The sequence below is a fragment of the Astatotilapia calliptera genome, chromosome 3 (assembly GCF_964374335.1).
Source record: "Astatotilapia calliptera chromosome 3, fAstCal68.1, whole genome shotgun sequence".
Lineage (NCBI taxonomy): Eukaryota > Metazoa > Chordata > Actinopteri > Cichliformes > Cichlidae > Astatotilapia > Astatotilapia calliptera.
In genome coordinates this window covers 28,722,512-28,742,358 of record NC_137424.1, presented here as the reverse complement: position 1 = coordinate 28,742,358, position 19,847 = coordinate 28,722,512, and the positions used below count along the sequence as shown (strand labels likewise).

Below are 19,847 nucleotides of genomic sequence, written 5' to 3'. Positions count from 1 at the left end.
ATGAGATTTCTGCCCCCCGCTGTTGGGGACTTCTCAAGCTAAATTAGTAGCAAATAGCAACTGTTTCGGCCCATTTTTGTCACAACAATGAAGCATGTAATTGTTCTGTACACATGCACGAAGGCCAACCGCAATATTTATCCTGCAAACACCTCTCCCTCACAAGTCTTTCATGCATGCAGGCACATTTATTCAGGGCTCTCTTATCGGGTGCCACAAAACAGGCAGGTTTTGTGCCACCGTTGTTCTGTGTAATTGTTTGCGCACTGCTGGCGTGCACTTCACAGACCTATCTCGGACATGCTCCTGTTCAAGCGGGTTAGTTGTGAAATCAAGTGAGAGGACGGTTGATTTGCTGCTTTTTTTTTTCAATGTAACACTGTAGGCCTGTCAAAAACAACCAAGAACAGCGGCCAATTTGGCACAGAGACAGGTGCGGCATGTTGAGACGAATTGCAAAATGAATTAGTGATCGGAAAGAAGCCACTGCAGCAAACATCGTCACCTCAAGGATGTCTGAAGTGATCCTCATATTCTAATATGTGTTTGCTTTCACAGTGCTCATGCAAATATGATGGCTTTTTTTCACGCTGACGTTTTTCTGTCTTTGATAATAACTCATGGACTCAAGACTGAGTAATATTTGAACTCTGAATACATTTCCATAAATACCTTTTGTCTGTAATTTCCATGATCTCAATCTGTCAATCAGCTCTCTTCAGTTACATGTGCAGTTCTGTGCAGTGGGAGGGCCCTTCTCTCCCTATAAACATCATTAGTCAGCCCCAACTGTGGAGAGTTATTTCTGAAAGTAGCTCGTCAAAAGGGCTCCTGATGAGAGAGGAAAAAGGGAAACACATGCTCAGCCTCTGACCTGATGCACTGTTGATATAAAATTCCCGGCAGTGTTAAGATGGGGAAACCACGGTGGCAAAATGGCAGACTGTGAGAACACAGAATAGATTAGAAGTCTCATGCAATCATGTGCTGGAGTAGCAGCACTTACACATTGCCCTCTGGTGGCCAAATCAGCACAAACATGACTGAGTGGATCCTTGGCCTGGTAAATGCATTAGGGAGGGGATTTATCTTTTTACATTCAGGGCTCAGCTCAGTCTGTTTGGTTTAAGAGATATGACATTTGTATTAGCATTAGCAGAGATCTATACAGCATAATAGGCAGCCACATTAATCTATTAGCTAATAGGGGCTAAATTTGGTCTGTGTTATCCTCATCTTGATATGTCTCGGTTTTCCATTATTGCAGCATTGTTCCAGCATGAATTTGCTCTAAGCCAATCTTATTATGCTACTGTTTTTCCACTCTTCTGGCTTACCCACTACCCTCAGTAGAACTTTGCATGATTTGGCTGCTGGAGCGCACAGGCTGGAGAAACAATAGACACTATGTTTTTAGGTATAGCTCTCCTACACATTGCTTAGGGGTTGTTCTTTTTCAAAATAACGCTCACACACAGAGCCAGTGGTTTTAGTTTTCAAATTTCACTGGGGATTATGTGTCGATCCTACAGATTTTATGAGATACACATCAGAGATAAAAAGGTAATAGCACATAAGATAATGCTGACAGTTCAAAAATACACATACACACACTTTGGCTAGCTGACTGCTTAGCCCTAAGATACGGGAAAGAATCACTCTTAATGCTCAAATGGCTCATTCAGCACCATCACCGTCATCATCAGTTTTCTTACCCAAGGAAACTCCTCAGTTGGATCCAAAATGATGACGCAAATGTTAATTTTGCCATTTTCAATTCAGGAAAAAGCAGCTCAGCCTCAGCAGCCATAAAAAAACATTTGTGAACCTGATTAGAACCTTTTCAAATGTTTTTGTATTTAACACGAGCTGGCTGATTGGATTAACACCGCCTACATTTGTGAGTTTGTGACCTTATGAAAATTACCTGCATTCCTGCTGGAAACACTTTACTGAGGAAACTGTATGAGCACAGAGAGCCTTAGCTTGAAAAATAAAAGGTGAAGCTTTAAATATCAGGTCCAAGCATGAAAGGACAGTTTTCTGTTCACTGACACTTCAGGGACGTTTTGCATTCAGGGCTCATTTTAGGTCATGACACAGCAGCGGGGGCTGTGGGAATTGGAGGCCAAGCAGCGTAGTTGAGTCGGTACCCAGAGAGCTTCTACCCTTTATCATCTTTATTCATCTTCTTCCTCCTCCTTCTGCTGTTTGGGCTTACTGCAGCCCCTAGGACCAGATAGTAAAATGTTGTGAAATTTGGCACACTGGCTGCGGACAGTCCCCTGATTCTTTGCACCAACTTTCATGTCTACATCTAAAGTTTACTTTAAACAAATAGTCTTTTGCTGCCGTGCTGCCTCTTTACTTTGTGTTTAAAGTAGACCTGTTGTTCTTATGACTTTTATACACTGTTACACTAATGTCACATAACAATGACAGTATTGACAAGGATTCACTGGAGGATTTTCTATGAAGAGAAAATCTGCCCTCTTAGATGAGGGTGTAGGGGTTCCTGAAGTGCCAGTCCACAGCTCTGCCAGTGGTGAGGCTGGACCAGGTATGGAGGTTGCTACAACACCAGGCAGCAGGACCTCCAATGGCTGGTAGGCTGGAAAGCTGTGAAGCGAAACCAGATGAAGCTCTTGTTCTATTAGTCCCAGGGCCTGGGTCCAGCAGAACTGATGTCAGCTGGTGTAGGTGTTGTTCCTAACAATGTCAAACCACTGCTGGTCCAGGATCAACATACCAACTGCCCGATCAAAGCATCTGAGCATTAGGCAAGAATTTAGCTAATTTAGCTAATGCTATTAAAAACTATTACTACAGTTTTATTTATATATCCCCAAATCACAACACAACAACAGCCACCTAAAGGCACTTTACATTATGAGGTAAATATCCTACGATAATATAAAAATACAAGAGTCACCTAAATTTGGTTAACAGCAAATCTTGTGTAAAACTTGTGTAAATTAATAATAAATTAATAACAAAAACACATCCTTACCATATGTTCCAGAAGACATTTTTACATAAACAAAGACTGGTCAGTTGCGATGTTATTATCATTATGATGGTGCAGGAACAGCAGCAACACAGGAATATCAGATGCACCTACTTGCTATACAGGTGCTGATTAACCGAGTAATAAAAATAATAGGGAATAAAACTTAAACACAAATTTCATTTATTGTTGGCAACACAGAGAGACTTTTATGTGCCATGAATCCATGTTGTTTGGGTACAAAATTCAATTTAAAACATGCCAAACAGTAAATGGAGTGCTTCTTATACAGCCCTCTTCTACTCTACTGGGACACTTTTTTTGCAGAGCTATGAATAATATTTATTTTGAAATCAGCCCTCTCATGTTGTTTTGAAGTGAGAAAATATCCACAGATAGGTTGTAAAACACGAGTTTCATTTCTGTAAAGATAGACATCTTATAGGGATTGACTAACTTCTGGAGTCAGCCTCCAGTGGCTGCAAGAGGAACTACAGTTTTTGGTACTTTCTGTGTCACCTGTAATCCTTATAACAGGTCAGGAGAAGTAATATGAAATGAAATATTGCAAAAACAGTGAGCGATAAAATAAAATACATCATCTTAGTCACATCCATGCTGTTTTTATATTAAAAGCACACAAACAAGACACAGTCAGAGGAACAACTTCAAGCCTCAGAGAATAGACCCGTCCAAGAGGCACATAAATGCAGGACAGGTCACTGGATGAGATTTCTTCTTGCTTGAAGGGAGTTTTTCCTTCCCACTTTTGCCACATGCTCACTCAGAGTGGGTCATCTGATTTATGGGGCTTTCTCTTTATTATTGTAGGGTACAATAGGGTACAATATAAAGGGACTTGAGGCAACTGTTGTTGGGATTTGGCGCTATATAAATAAAATTGTTCTTCAATTGAATGAGTGGATTTGGGGGTCCTAGGGCAGAGGCCATGGCACGTCTCTCCTCACAACTTGCTTTATTTTTCTTATCTTCCGATGTTCCTTCAGGATTTACTGCTTTATTTTGGTCATTGGTTGCTCAGTTTCAAAACAGCTCCAAACCTTCATTCTCCCCCCCGCCTCACACTTCTCTGCCTGAATGAGTTTGGACAGAAATCCATAGTTTCTTCTTACTCTGATAACAACGTCATTTTTCTTTGCCAAATGTTCAGCTTTGGCTCATGGCAGTGTTCGCTGGGATAAATCCAGGAGCACTTTTGTTCAATGACTGTCTCTCTGTGGACTCTGTGACAGCAGATGTTTGTACGTGCAGAATATTGCGAGACTGCAATTGCGAACGACATGCTGCTGAATTTCCTGTTTGTTCGTATGACTTCATTGAAGTCTGTGCAGAAATCTCCTTTCTGTTGAGAGCACGTTTACTCTCTCGGTACATTTAATAGACAAGATGGCCTTCAGCTCATTTCTAAATAGTATTACTACGTAATGACTGGATTTGCTTGACATCAAGTAGCTGCTTTCATTTAAAAAATGTCCTATTGCCATAGCTACAACCGTCCATCTGTTCTTTACACATCTTGGTGAAGATGAAGGTCAGAAGATATTAATTCAGAGATACGAGCATTCAATGTATCATCAACATTTTTATAGCTGCATAAATGTACTGATATTAATAAAAGTTTTCTTCATTTGCTATGGGTGGAATGATTTAGCACAACCCCGGGCTAAATGTAACCATTCCTCTTTTGTTTGCCTCGTGTCTAATCGATTTGCGACAGATAATGAATAGTTATCGAGCTGACAGTGCTCTGATGGAGAGAGATAAAAGTGCACAAAATAATTATCATCTCTCCAGCTTCATGGAGTAATGAACATCTGAAACACTCATCTTCACTCCTTCAAGCAGCAGAATCACGTTCAATCGGCTCTTGTGGAAACATCAGGGTTTGTTTCTTTTTATTTTATTTTGCTTCACTGCCAGACTGAATAGTTTCACTTCAAAGACAGCTGAGCAGAGAGAGACAGAGAGAAGTTCATTCCCACTGTTCATTAACGCTGATAAGACATTTTCTTTTGGGGAAATAGGAGACCCTGAATAGTGGGAGACTGATTTGATTACAGAATTGAAAAATTACAACATCTGACACCCAGCTGGGGCTGGCATCTGGATGATGCTGAAAGGGATGCTTGGAGCTCTAAAGAGAAAAACAGAAAGTTAACAGTTTTATACTGAACATACAGAGGAGCTGACACAGGCACGTGACTGTTTCATGTATAATTCATATTAGAATATTTTGTTTATTTCTTTTTTATGAAGAGTTTGAATGGTTAATAGGAGGCAGAAAAAATAGAGCTGCATTATTACATTTTTGACCACACGGGGGCAACAAAACAAGAAGTGATATGAAAAAGAAAGTTTCTTTAGGACTCTATTCAGTCCTGCTTAGATGGACTCACACTTGACTCTAGAATACTTTGGACAGAGGACTTCATGCCTGACTGTGATGTGTTCGGGTCCTGTGGATCCAAAATAAGTCCAAGACATCATCGGTCCACGACCGTGCTAGACAGCTGGTATGAGATGTTTGCACGGATGCTGTGTTTGGGTTTCACCAAACGTGGTGCTGAATATTGTTCCAAAAGTCTTTGTTGCTTGCTCAGATGCAACTTTCTATATAACCGTTGAGTGTGACCTTGAATCCTCCCTTAATTATGCTCCAATAAGTCTAGGCTGTTGGACGCTCTATTTCACGCACCTTTTTTCGCTCACTATGTGTTGATACACCACTCTGCTTTTAATTTGGCTATTATTCATCTCTGGCTCACTTCCACAGCTTGTCTTTGTATTGTTTTTCTCCCCTCACATCCAAACAGTCGCAGCAGATGACTGTGCCTCCCTGAGCTTGGTTCTGCTGGAGATTTCTGATTATTGGAGGTTTCTCTGTTTTCTCTGTACAATTCTCCTATTAGGCTCTCGATCTTACAATATAAAGTGCTTTGAAACAACTGCTGTTGTGGTTTCTGTTATATAAATAAAATTAAACTGAACTGACCTGAACTGAATTGAAGAATAAATTGTATTTGAAATTTTAGACTATGATAATTAAAATGATGCAGTGGTTAACACTGGCACCTCATAGCAAGAAGGTCCTGGATTCAGATCAGTTGGCTGACATGCATAGGTAAGGTCAGAGGTCAGCAACCTGCGGCATGTGACTCACAAAACATGGGTTAGAATTAGGGTTAATGATGGTTAATGCATAAACAACATTTATTATTTTATCCTATCGTAAGTGCATCTGTCATCCGCCCGTCTGTCAGCCAATATTTTTAGATATTATTTAGCTGATGAAAAAGTCGATGTTTCCCTTGAGAGATGATGGAGAGCAGAAACCTGACTGGGGTTAAGAGGCAAATCAATATTGGACATATTAAGCAATAAATGAATGAATTAAGTCTTGATGATTATGCTGCTCAGTGTCTGCTGTAAATATGAAATTGTTTGGAAGCACAGCTCTGCTTTGCAAAGAGGCCGGAAAAAATACAGAATACATTACTGCATGTTTTTATTAAATGTTCCATTATGTTTTATTTGTGTATACATATACGTGTGTGTGTGTGTGTGTGTGCGTGTGTGTATAAAGAAGTGGAAAGGGATAGCAGAGCCACACCAATGCACTTTACAAACTCTCACTCACAGTGTCCATGGCAACAAGAGCCTTGGAGACTTGCGCCGGGATAGAGGAGGGTCAGCCATTGCAGAGTTTCTCTGTCATGTCCTCGCTGATGCTGATTCTACATTCTCTCTGTTTTTCAGTTGACTGACAGTCTTGATGAGAAGTGAGAGAGTCGTCATAAAGGGCGGCCCATCTCACCATGTCCATCCACCCAACCTGTCAACCACCCAATGCCGCTCCTCCCGCTCTCTTCAAACAGATTCATATTGGAGATGATGACCTCTCTCAGGAGACATCTGATATTTGAAGTTGGCAGTGTACACTTGCTGCTATGTTGAATTGGTTATAATCTCCTCACAGCCCTTTTCAATTCCTGACATTTTAACACAAACAAGGACGTATATCTGACAAAGACTTGCTGCAGTCTGTGCACATAAACACACCTGCAGCTTTGCAAATACTATTAAGAGTCCCTGAGTCCATGAACATCCCCTGACAAAATGATGAATAGCTTCACTAGGCCCGTATTAGGCTTGACCTTCACCATCATAACCAATAAAAAAAGATTAGATTAGAGGCCATAGAGTTCTAAAAATAGTTTTACTTGAGGTCAAAAACATCAGAAACACTCTCATTATGCATATCCATTTTGTCTTTATGTCACATGGCACATCACATGCTATAAAAGGCAGAAAAAAGTGCATGATTAGCCCAAAATTTGTGTTGTTTAGGAAAACATATACACACACTAACCTGTGCTGTCCTCACCCTATTGTGACTTTGTAAAACCAGAATATTTCCTTCTGTTTCTGGGCCAGGATTGGCATTATTTTGCCCAAACCCAAGAATGGACATTTTCTAACCTGAAAGATTTTACCAGGTTTGTCCACAACTTTATTCCTCAGTGAAATATATCTGCAACTATGTGGAACCAAAGTTCATGCAGAGATTCATTGTCCACAGGGGATGAACCTGTTTGACTTTAGTGATGCTCTGACAGTAATATTTTTAAATGTAAAGCAACTTAACTTCATGTAACTTAGTAACTATCTAGGTGACAGTCAGAGCATAGGTGGTATTGAACCTCAACAATGAATGCTATGACACCAAAGGGCACCGACAACAAAAACACAATGGAGAGTTTAAATTCCACACCGTCTGGTAGCAGAGTTGAGTCCGTGTTGTCCGTACAGCTGTCCATGGCAGTCTTCCACGTTAAAGCACCCAACTTTACAGCATTAAAAAGCACATTTACAGCCTGGATACCTGGATAAAGTATGGGGTCACGTCTGCTTTGACTGGCATGTATCCTAACACGGACAGCTGTAGCCTCAACTCTGCTAATTGACAGCGTGGAATTTGACCTCTCCTTCACGTTTGTGCTGTTGGTGCCTTTCGGTGTATTTTACTAAAGTGCCTTACAAATAGTCGTACTTGCTGTGTGGTTCACTGTATCCAAGAAGTGTTTTTCAGTGTTCGTGGTTGAAATAGTAATATTTTATTAGATTACATAACACTAATTAGTGGGTATTAACTCAGTGGCTAATTTGTTACGTACACCTGTTCAAATGCTTATTAATACTAGTATCTAATCAGCCAATCATATGGCCATAACTTGATGTGATAAGGTTTGTAGGTTATAATTCAAACAGAGCATGGTTGCTAGTGCCAGGTTTTCTTGCACTGCCAACTCTGGGATTTACAGAGAATTTCCAAAAACTCAAAAATATCCAGTGAGCAGCAATCCTCTGGGTGAAAATATGTTGGTGATGCTGGATGTTACAGCAGTGTACTACTGCTTCAAGCACATAGCTAAGGAACATTAAATGAAATACACACCTGTTTCAACCAAAGTATGTAGAAGAACATCCCAGAATGCACAACATGTTGAACCTTGAACTAGATTGACTATAGTACCAGAGAGACCACAACAGGTGCCATTCCTTTCAAATTGTACAGGTTACCGAAACTATAAATTTCCACGGGGTTACCAAAAATCGAACATTAGAAGACTGGAAAAACATTTCTTGGTCTGAAGAGTCTCGATATCTGATCTGGATGATAAGGTCGTGCTTTCTATCAACAGTTGAGGCTGGTGGTGGTTGTGTAATGACATGGGGGTTATTTTCCAAGTGAGGATTATTTACATACAGCCTACCTGAGTATTGTTCCTGACCATGTCTGGCTTATTATGACCACACTGTGCCAGCTCCTGATGGCTGCTGTCCAAAAGTCTTGTTGCCAGGAAAATAGGAAATAGGTGCAGGGATTTACTGGAATGTGTAAAAGAAATACAGTGTATATGGCAAAAACAGTACAGTACAGTTCTAATGAGGTCAATGTGTGTATTTGGATGTTTGTTTCCTGATCCAGGCGTGTTTTTACTGAATTGACTGTGTATTTGAGATTATTGCCATGCTGAAATATGAAGCTGCTGATGATCAGATGCTTTCCATATGGTCTGCATCACGGATCGAAATCTTCCTGCACTTTCCTGCATTCATAATTCCAGAATTTTCTGCGAGATCATCAACACCATGGCTGAAAAATGCAACCCCCAAACCATAGCAGAGCCTCCAACGTTTTACAGATGGCTGCACACACTTGCTGTTGTACTTCCTTTGTCCATATTGACAATTAATCACTCCATAATATCTGTTGCCAGTGATTTTCAGTGCAGTTGCTGAGTCATTTGGGATACCTTAGCCATTCCTCAAGAATAGCTTTTTGACAGTCGCCTTTCTGCCAAGACCATTTCTAATGAAGTTTTGGCAAACAGTGGATGGATAAACGAATCCGTGTCTGAGGTCCTGTGTCACATCTTTTCTAGATTTTCTTTCTTAAAGACTTGGCTTTTCGATAGCAATCATCTGCTGGAGGTTTTAAGCCTTTAACTTCTTTTTTGGCCCCCAAAAAAGTTGGGTTTCCTCAACTTTTTTGCCTCAAATCTTTCAAAGTCAACTTGTCTGCACAAAAATACAGTTTTATGCCTGTCAGACTGTTTCCTTTGTAGCATTTGTTTTTAGAGTCAACAAAAATGGTAACAAATTATGTGTTTTGGTGACAGGTTACTAGTAAATCTTTTTTTAAAGCCTAAATATAAAATTAATTTATTTAAAATCTCCAGAAAGCCAGGAGAGCTACTGTTAAAAACTGAAAACTCATTGGAAGTAAAGTATAGCAATGAAAGGTGGCGCAAAGAAGAAAAGATTCACTAGAAAATTATTTTGGTATTTTCTGTTTCTGCCTTGAACCTCGTCCTTCTGGCTAACCACGTGATTTAAATGTGACACTACAGATCTGGTTGCCATCACACACCATTACTGATCATTTAAGATTATAAGTGTGCGCGCCTGTCACCAGGTTTTTTACTATTGTTCTTTGTTCACAAAGAGCTAGAGGAAAGAAAGGTTCAAACACTCCTAAATGGCATCCAGGCAGTGAAGAGAAAGAACACCAAATATAATTGCACAAGAAAAAATCACTCAAGTTCAAACATCGTCCACGATTTCACCTGGATGTCTGAACAACAATCATGTTTTTCTCTCATCAAGTTCTCTTTGTCTGTCCTTTGACATGAAAAACACCACAAACACATCACGAGTGTTACATTTTATTTGGTCTTATGTCTTTTTGAGCTTTTTTTCCTTTGTTTTTCTCCACAGGTTAAAACCCATTTTAATAGTCAAGAGAAATAAAAACATTTTCACATAACTGTATACAGAAATAATCCTCTTGTGCACAATAAAAACAGTTGATTAGGCCCAGCCCAGTGCGAGATTTCACAAAAATGCAACAAGAATGAATTTTCAAAGCCCAAGGACTGCAAAACCTCTAACTCGTAGGAGCAGAGAGTTTTGAGAGAGATGTAAAAATGACTGCCAGGGCAATGCAACAGTTGTGTTATCACATCGCCTAGGTTGTAATAAAACACACAATAGACATGGAAATGAATCCAATTACAAAAATAGCAAATAGATACAAAGGCAGAGAGGTGGTTGAGCTTGTCTGCTACCTTAAGGTACTTACAAACATTTCCTCTCCATCTAGCAGTTTTATGCACATAAAAATTCAGTATGGGTGCCCCAAGGGGACATTCGGCTGCAATTTAAGTGTAAGATTTTGCTGCAATGTACATAAGGAAAAGGAAATCGAGCTCTAACAGGCACATTTCTCAAGGCTTTTCAGTAACACAGACAAAGTACTAGGGCTTGCAGAAAAATCAGTTTCGTGCAGATTTGGCCAACTTGGTGAACGGGAACGTAACATTGATCTGTCTCATGTGAAGCACCCATACATCTTAAATACTCCAGTGAAAACCTAGAAAATGCTTTGTTCATATGAAGCAATCAATCCATCATCCTAACGTGGACTGTGTCCCTGACCATCTTGAGAATGAAATAGTTTTAATCCAGTGTGTAAAAAGATGGCCATTTATAAATATCCACATTAACCCCCCTATATAATTTTTATATTATATATATATATATATATATATATATATATATATATATATATATATATATATATATATATATATATATATATATATATATATATCCATATCCTCAGCTGGCTGGCAGGAAACTGTCAGAATGCAAAGTCTTTTTCACAGTACTGTGAAGCTGTGAGTGGGAGAGATTTGACCACTGAGTCATGGGGATTTGTACCATCCAAACCGTTTCAAATTGCCTCTCTGGATCGTTTAGAGTTCAGCCATTTAAGCCCAACCATGAGCACCTGAAAGAGACCACCTACTGTTAAATACCCTCGAGCCTTAGTAAAAGACTTTACCGTCTTATATCTGTCTAAGGAGACGTTAATCAGGTTAAGCCTCGCCAGTTTAGTCACCTATATATCCGTTAATATTGATTTTTTTAAAAATGAAGACGTCTTTGTCACTAAACGTGTCAGTGCTCTGCTAAACCTGCAAACATCCGTGAGCAAACATCAGTTCACTGGAACCGACTCGACCCATCAGTTGATATCACCTCTAGCTAGTGCTCAACTTTAACATTCACGCTACTGCGCATCTTGAAATGATTTATGCTTAGCTGTCCTTAATGAATGCATGATGGGGAAAAGGTGACATTTAAGGGGCTTTACCTGTAGGACTACCCCCATGAATCCAGATATACAGTAAGAGATCACATGACTAAGAAAGATCCCAAAAATATCAGCAAATGTTACAGAGAAGGCCATAAATCAATTCACACTTTCTATATTTAAGAGGGGCTGTTTACTTAACCAACTCACAAGCAGCACAGAAGCATAATTTACAGGTTGCGCGGCTCCTGTCTGAGGAAGATCACGAGGTAATTGTGTGTCAATAGCAAAACGGAACAACAATCACAACCGCAGGGCTGTTGTTTGCTGTTGAGTAGAGGGAAGGCATGAGTATGTGGGCCTTGGACTTTATAACCTCATAGATAAAGTCTGTGTTTACTTTCTGCACTGAGCGGCAGCTTTCTCCAGGAGCCATCACTGAGGTCTTGAACGTGAACTGGTCTTTCTTTCATTTCTCCTATTCACTGGCTTTTTGTTGTTACTGAAAAAGGGACAGCAGATGGTGACCTTGGATGCACAGGCTAAAAAGAATTAGGAATAATATTCACAGTTTCAGAGCCTGAGCGTTAGCTTACACACCTGGCGGCGCCTGTCACAGACACAGCTTTTGTTCCCGTCCCTATTGGGATGTGCCACACCAGTACAGTCGATGAAAGGTCATATTTGATCATTCTGTCTCGGCCTATTAAGGCCAAACAAAGGCCCAGGCAGGTGTTTCGATTTAATATGAGCCAGATCGAGCAATAATGCGTGTCTGTCACTGACAGCTAGCTGGGGGACAACTAAACAAGGGTGAAAACCAGGCATATTTGTAACATCCACTTAATTGAACACAAACAAGCAAAAGCAGCAAAGGTAAATGGAGTGAAAGCCGCTGAAATGGCAGGCCATCTATTTTGTTGTTTCAGAGTGTGCTCTACTGACCTGCCAAGGTAAAATTTCATCAATAAAGCAAATACAACACACGTTCAGCCGTAGTTTTTTTCCATCCGGCCTTATTGAACCATTCTCCAATTTGCCTGGTAACCATGAAGGAGAGAAAACATACTTTAACCGCAGCTGCAGCAATTCTTCACTGGACTTCCTGACTTTCTTCAAGTCGAACAGTGTTCTCTGCCACTGTACGTAATCATTTCAATTCAAGCCTTCAGACTGTTAAATGAGTTTCTTTTTCATGCCAGAAAACAAAACAAAACAAAGCTCCCATATTCTCCATTTAGCTTTCTTACTTTAACTAGAACAAAGTGCATTAATAACACTCAGCATTTCCCTCACTGTCACACACTAGTTATAAAAAGACAAAAAGAAGGAACACAAGTAAAGACAATATCAGTTAATATGTCCTAAAGAGTGACCAAAAAAGAGAGTTTATTCCGCAGACTGCTTGGGTGATTTGCTTCATGCCAAAGGTTAGCGTTAGCTATTAGCTACTGACGGCTAAATAGGCTGCTATTTAGTTTGTTTAACCATCTGTGTTATCAGGCTCCACCTAGCTGAGCTCACAGTCTTATCAAAATGAAGACTGAGCAGATAAAACTATTGAAAATTAAAAAGTAAAATAACTTACATTCAGAAATTAATCATTTCAGCAGCTTTTTGTTTTTGTTTTGTTGGCAGCTTTTTGTTTTTTCCGAGCTGAACAGGAGCAACAAACACAAAAAAGCACTTTTATTTCTTTTCAAACTCGAGTTGAATCACTTCTGTCATTTCTGCAATATGTTAAGGTTTGCCAGATCATTTTATCAAGTGCTTTTTAGTGGTTTTACTTTTTTACTTTATAACCTCTTGCACAATATATTTGACTATAACTAATTTAGGGATTTTCTGGTTTCCTAATTTTGCCTTAAAGATGACAAATATATTAGCACCTGGCACTATTATTTATAAAGCTATTACAGGTGTCTCGGTCTCCCTGAATAGCATTAGTCCCATGGAAGTCTTTGCATGATTACTGCTACAGCTGAATCAATGGTTTAATCAAGGTAAATCAGATAATAAACACATCTGCTGCTCACAAAGCAGCCAAATTAAACCTGTGAGTGCAAGTGTAACCTGAACAAACACAAAAACAGCACATTCTACTGTTCCTCTTTCACAAAGGGTTTTGTTTTCTTTTTTTAATCTGGTTAATGGCTCTGATTTTTCACCTTTAAAATTTTAAAACAACACCACCACTCACAGGTGGCCTCTTGGCTTGATGAGGGTCAGGGCCTTAGGGGTTCTCCACGGTGCCATCTCATTAGATTTCATTCATGTAATAGCCAGTTGCCATTCAATGATTAGGGGTAATGGTCTGAGCTTGAACTCTGAATGAAGATCATAGACTCTCGTCTGCTCGCTGCCACCGAGCGGCTCAAAGCAGCTCACTGGTGGCCAGATATAGGGCTCGCCTTTAGAGATTTCAGTTCCTTTCTCCCTGTCAGTTTGTACTCGGGGCAGTGATTTGCAATGACGGATGGGGCGATGCCTGAAAGCGCAGAGCATCACAATCAACTCATCAAGACTTTAGTATTGGAGTGCTGGCTGTCAGCTCCAGCAGATAAATGGCAGCTCTGGTTTCTAAATCTGACAGCCAAAACCGAGAATCGGATGTCTTTGTCCACAAAAGGCTTCCTAAAATGTGTCCCTTTTATCCCCTCAGCGAGCTGACTGTACATCTTTCAGATTACACATTATGAACTGAAGTAGGAGTATTTTGTCTATGAATAACAATCCAATTGCAGCCTAAATAATTCATTACCACAAAGGCTTCTAACCACCTCGAGAAATTACGAGCAGGAGTAAAAACATTGTGTCCCAGGTAATAATGTAATCATTTGTGTAAAGCACTGCAGTTATTGAAAATAATATTTTATGTCACTGTACACACACACACTTGATGGAGAAGGCCAAATTGTTCTTGTCATCATCGGGGCTGAGAGAAAATTAAAGTCTGGCTCCCAGAGAACGTGCAGACATGACGTGACTGGCAGGTTGAAGTGGATACTTCACACACGGACAATTTATGACAGAAATAACCTGCCAGACGTTTCAATCATCTCGATTTCCTTCATGTTTTTCTTTTTTTTATAGTGTGGGGGCTCGCAGAGCATCTGTTGACAATAACAGCTACCCAAGTGTAATTACTATCAGAAGATAGCTGTCGTGACATTGCGTGTCGACGTGAACAGACAAGGCAATAACTCGTCACTTGTCATGTCTTTAAAATGTCGGTGGGGAGGACAAGAGAGCGGAGAAAGGTGGGGAACGCTGCCGAAGGATAAACTATTTTCTATACTCATGTCCACGTCCAGGTGGTGGCAGGTGAGTTGTTCAATTGGAGAACAGGTTGACATCACGACAAGCACGCTGTCAAACACTGCTTGGGTAAACATGTCAGATTTGGAATGGTGGTGGTCTGTATGTAATCGCTTTTACTCGAGTGTTCACTGCAGTGGAACTTTGTAACCCTCCAGGTACATACCAACTACACAGTCATCTACATGACAAACTGCAGCCTCGTTAAAATCAGGCTCAAGGATTTAAAAGAAGCCTTTGTCACCTTGTCTAACAGCACTCATATCCTTCTTAACCGATTCATAATCCAAGGGGTTGGTACGACTATTTTCTTTTTATTTCCTAATCAGACAATTTGACATTTACGCCCACTTTCCGCAGCAGTTGCCAGATGTGCGGAGGCGTGACAGTAGGCAGCGTTCTGAACTAGGTCTTATTTCCCTTTTTCCTTTTTTAAAATTCCTGATATGACTACCTCCATCTAATTTCAAATCGCAGAAGAGTTAAAATGTGCACTTGTGCATTTTGCCACATCTCTGTGACAGGAGGCTGTTCACTCAATCTAAAAAAAATCTGCTATCAAATATAGTATAGAAGACACCCACACGTTAGCAGCTAGCACATTCAAAGAATTAAAAATGAGATCTTTACAAGCTGGCTATAGCTGGTATACACAGTAGAGGACACACGTACACGTTATTGGGCCAAAGAAGAAGACAATACACCTTTCAATTTCAAACCATAATGCCTTGGTAAAATGAGCACTCTCCTGCAAATGGACTCTGTCCTAGAACAAATGCCATCTCTTCTAGCTGCATAGAAACCTGGCTGTGACTGAACTGAACGCTCTGCTGTCAGGACAAAACTGCCCGCAAGAAAAACTTTCCAGATACGAAAGCAGTGAAGGCAGAACAAAATAAAAGGAGCAGAACTATCTCCCAAATCACCTCAGGGGTTAAGATGCAAAAAATAAAAAAAATTGAGCTTTGACAGCGAAGATGAAGTCCGGTCAGGAGCTGTAGCCAGTGGCAACAGAGAGACAAAGAAATGGAAGACAGAAAAGGCGGCTCAACCTGTCTTTGAAACTTTATGCAGCTTAAATCTACACATAAGCCGGAGCGGGGCGCAACTCGATATGCGGGGCATTTTTCTAATGTCGGGGCAAATTAATTAACCAAATATCTCAGCGCTTTGTTATGCTCCCTGCTCTTATCGAGAGGCTAATTATCACTATCAGCTTCCTCTGTACGTCAGTGGGATTATTAGGCTAATCACAAAGCTTTTCCCTTTGGAGACAAGGTTTTCACTCTTCGACAGAACAAAGCTGTTATTGTCCTCCAATGACACGGTGACAGCGATGAAGCGAATCAGCGTTTGTACTTGAAATGTTAGAGTAAAGCCATCGTTAACAGGCTCAGAGTTTGTGCTAGGTAGGTGGGTCTCTCAGGTGCTTCCCCTGCACTGGTTTAGTTATGTTGAACCAGTGCTTGAGCTGACTGTCAATTTAAAAAAAGCAAAAACACACCCTCAAAAGCTGTTGTGCATTGGTAGTCTGGAGCTATTTTGTTGCTGCAATTTTCCCACAACCTGTCTCACACCACTACATTCCTCGGGATGATTTTAGAAAATAAACTAATCCCTGAGAAAGTGTGAACATGTTACATTTAGCATGTACACTTATATACCACAACATTAAAACCACCTAATACTGGGTAGTGCTTCCGATTGCTTTCAAGAGTGCATGCAGAAACATGCACGTTTGCATGCGCTGGGAAGTTAGCAGTGGATCGTTTGGGGCTGGTGGGTTGTTCAGGATTGTTGCGGTCCATTTTGCTAATGCGGGTTTTGATCCGAGTCCAAATCAGAGCCTTCGATTTTTGAGAAGAGGGTTCTTGGTCTGAAACAATGCTAAGGCAGGTGATACGTGTCAAAAAAATCCACACATTTTACAGCAGAAAATAGCAATTTAAAAATATTGTCAGTCTTATTCACTTTCCCTCTCTGAGGCTTTAATGTTGTGGCTGATAGGTGTAGAATGTAATGTAATGATAATGAACCATGAGAAAGTTATTGCTGTGGTGTGCTGAGGCTAAAAACATGATGTTGCCACATCTGTACAGTGAGGTTCTCCCTGTATTCCTGTTATTTTTTTTTTTTTTACCAAAACAAAAACCATTAAATTGGAGGGACGCTGCTGTTCTCACAACGCTAAAAACATCTGCTGAGCCAGGGAATATTGGACATTGCCGATCAAGAAACTTTAGCAGATATTCTGGAGAGTTAGATGAGAACATCAGTAGCACTTTCATTTCAGTGTGGAATCCATGAAGCCAGGTAAACTAAGCAAGAACAAAATTGCTCCTGTCAAAGGTAACAAGTCCATCTAGAACTTTAAGTGTCAATCAGCATTAAATTCGACTGGAAAAGCACCAAGTTCTTCTTAAGTCATCAGCTGGTAGGTTAACAACCACTGAGTGACCAGACGTCACTGCAGAGGGATAAAACAGAAAATGCTTTTTGTGTGGCCTTCACAGATCTCTGGAATGTTTTCCTTGGACTAACTTTTCCATATTGTTCCATGTTAAGCAATCTGCTTTGCGAATGAATGATAATAAGGATGGTTTCAATCTTCACATGTAACTCTCTAGGGAGGGGGGAAAATGAAGCATCTGGCTCATATTTACTCAGACATTAAATTTTGGTACATGAAGAAACTCAGAATCATGTTTTGTGAGACTGATAACGCCTACAAATTAAGCAGACTTTTTTTGTAAAGTACTTTAAAACACTTTTAAAGTACTTTGTTGAACCTCTTATAGGTGGCGGTGATTAGACAGTATTTCTAACAAAATCTGAGAACCATATGTTCAAATACTCTGTGTGATTGTGTCAGTTTGCTCTGTGTTGTTCTGTTCTGGCACTTTGAGGAGGTAAAAACAATGCATTTGCAAACAGCCTTCGTCCCAGGACTTACACAGTCACAGTGGCATTCTTTGGCATATGACGGGAATGCGGAGGGCACCCCTGTCTTGTTTCCTGTGCTGTGTCGCCTGCCAGCCTGAATGAATCTGCCAATTCCTGGCATTTCCCACAGAATGTGACTGGAATGTTATCTGCTTCCAAGTGGAATGCCTGGGTCACGGTTTCATCTCGGATTTCTTGAGCAACCTAGTATCCACTCAGAGTGCTTTCTCCCATAATGCAACACGCAGACGCAGTTTAAAAAAAACCCCAGTAAGCTTTCCTTGAACAATGAGTCTAGACATACATGCAGACGATATTTTTCTTACACTGCAATGCTAAGCTGATTTGCAAATTTAAGCCAGATTCGTAGCATCTTCCCTACACACCAGATTAACCATTCAAAGAGCCTTGAAAAGATATATATTAAAAACACTTCACGAAATAAGGCACTCCAATTTTCCATTGTCCTGAAGGCGTTCAGTCTGCAGAGAGGTAGAGGCAGATGAAGCTGTGCAAGTCGCCTTATCCACCTCTGCATTGTCACAATGCTTCAAAGGTAAGGGGAGATGAAAGCAGTTGATATGAGCAGTCTGATAGAATCTGAAGATGGGGCTAGTGATCTGTATCCTGCTCCTTCAAAGGGATAGAGAAACAGAGGAAAAAAGAGAGAGAATGAAATGGGCACCAGCTATTGGTTCACAGGCAGCTATCCCACAATTCATTGTACCACCTTTCACTGGCTTTCTGGTTTCCAAAGCAGCAGGCTGGTGTATAAATAAGACCTGTGATGATTGGTGCTCCCAAAGGGGAAAACCTCCCTTGGTAGGATGAGTCATGAGTGTGCATGTTTTTTTTTTTTTTTATATAACATCCGAATCCTTGTTCCGAAGTAGGACATAGTAGTGGAAACGGTCCTGGACTGTGCTCCTGCAATCAAATCCAGGCTCATATCATTGAGAATAAACCCCTTGTCGGGGCAAGGCTGGATTCAGAACCTGTCGTCTTTGAGTTGCGTCGGGGACTTGAATGGCTTGAGCCCCAGTATCCTGCGGGGGTGAGCCCTCTCTTTGGTGCCATCCAGAGGCTTGTTGCAGGCCCCGCAGCCAAAGTCAATAAGGGCCGAGTCAGCTGAGTTAATGGGTGCTATACGGAACGAGGGCAGCGTGGGAGAGCCGTTGGCAGAACATGGGGCAGAACGCGATGTGGGAAAGGGAGCTGAGAAGGGGTCAAAGGGTGAGGCACCATCCGAACCACTTGACGGATCAGCCTTGAGGGCAAAGGGGTCGCAGTCAGGAGAGGGGAAAGGGTCACAGTTGGTGAAGGGGTTGGTGGGTGACGGCTGATAGCTCAGTAAGTTGCTTTCTGAGCGGTGTGGGCTGCGCCCACCACCTGAGTTTCCACCACCTGCTGAGATAAAGCTCCAAGGGTCGATGCGGGGGCGGATGGGAGATGGGCGGGGCCGAGGAATGACGCTGACCTCCAGGCGGCGTGTTTTGGGGCTCCAGAGCGCAGGGTTGGGGTGGAGAGCCTTGTCATCAAAGTCCTGTGTGTCTTGGCACAAAGGCAGGTCTAAAACTGAAAAGCACATAAAAGGAAAGAAAAACATTAACGAGGCACTGAAAGACAGTATCTGTCCGAAAAACACTGGAAACATTTCAAAACACTGTTTTTTGTCAAGTATATGTAAGGTGAATATAATGTGGTGGGGTGTGCAATTTCAACTGTTTGCAACTGGAGTACAACATTTTGACAAGGTGCTAAAAATTCCAAGTGCACAGCAAGCTGCTGGCGACGATTCGTCGCTGAGCGCCTGACACTTTTTCAAGTCATTCAGAGTTCATAAGCAGTCAGTACAACACTGTGCTCATTACTGTCCCAGTGGACCCCAACCAACAA

The 19,847-nt window shown here is 41.0% G+C and overlaps 1 protein-coding gene across 2 annotated transcripts in view; it reads right to left on the bottom strand.

Annotated features, from left to right (window-relative positions):
• Positions 1 to 10,243: 10,243 nt before the first annotated feature.
• LOC113017208 (mitogen-activated protein kinase kinase kinase 11) overlaps positions 10,244 to 19,847 on the bottom strand; it is a 53,332-nt gene continuing 43,728 nt past the window's right edge. Inside the window, exons 10-11 of one of the 2 annotated variants that reach the window (XR_003271421.2) lie at positions 18,682 to 19,526; positions 10,244 to 18,584 (exon numbers count right to left, since the gene is read on the bottom strand). Coding sequence is in view for 1 of the 2 variants with exons in the window: in XM_026160365.2 (XP_026016150.2) it covers positions 18,940 to 19,526 (587 nt within the window). In the remaining variant the exon portion in view is untranslated. Of the gene's footprint in view, positions 19,527 to 19,847 lie in introns of both variants that reach the window. The other variant, XM_026160365.2, reaches the window with a different exon arrangement.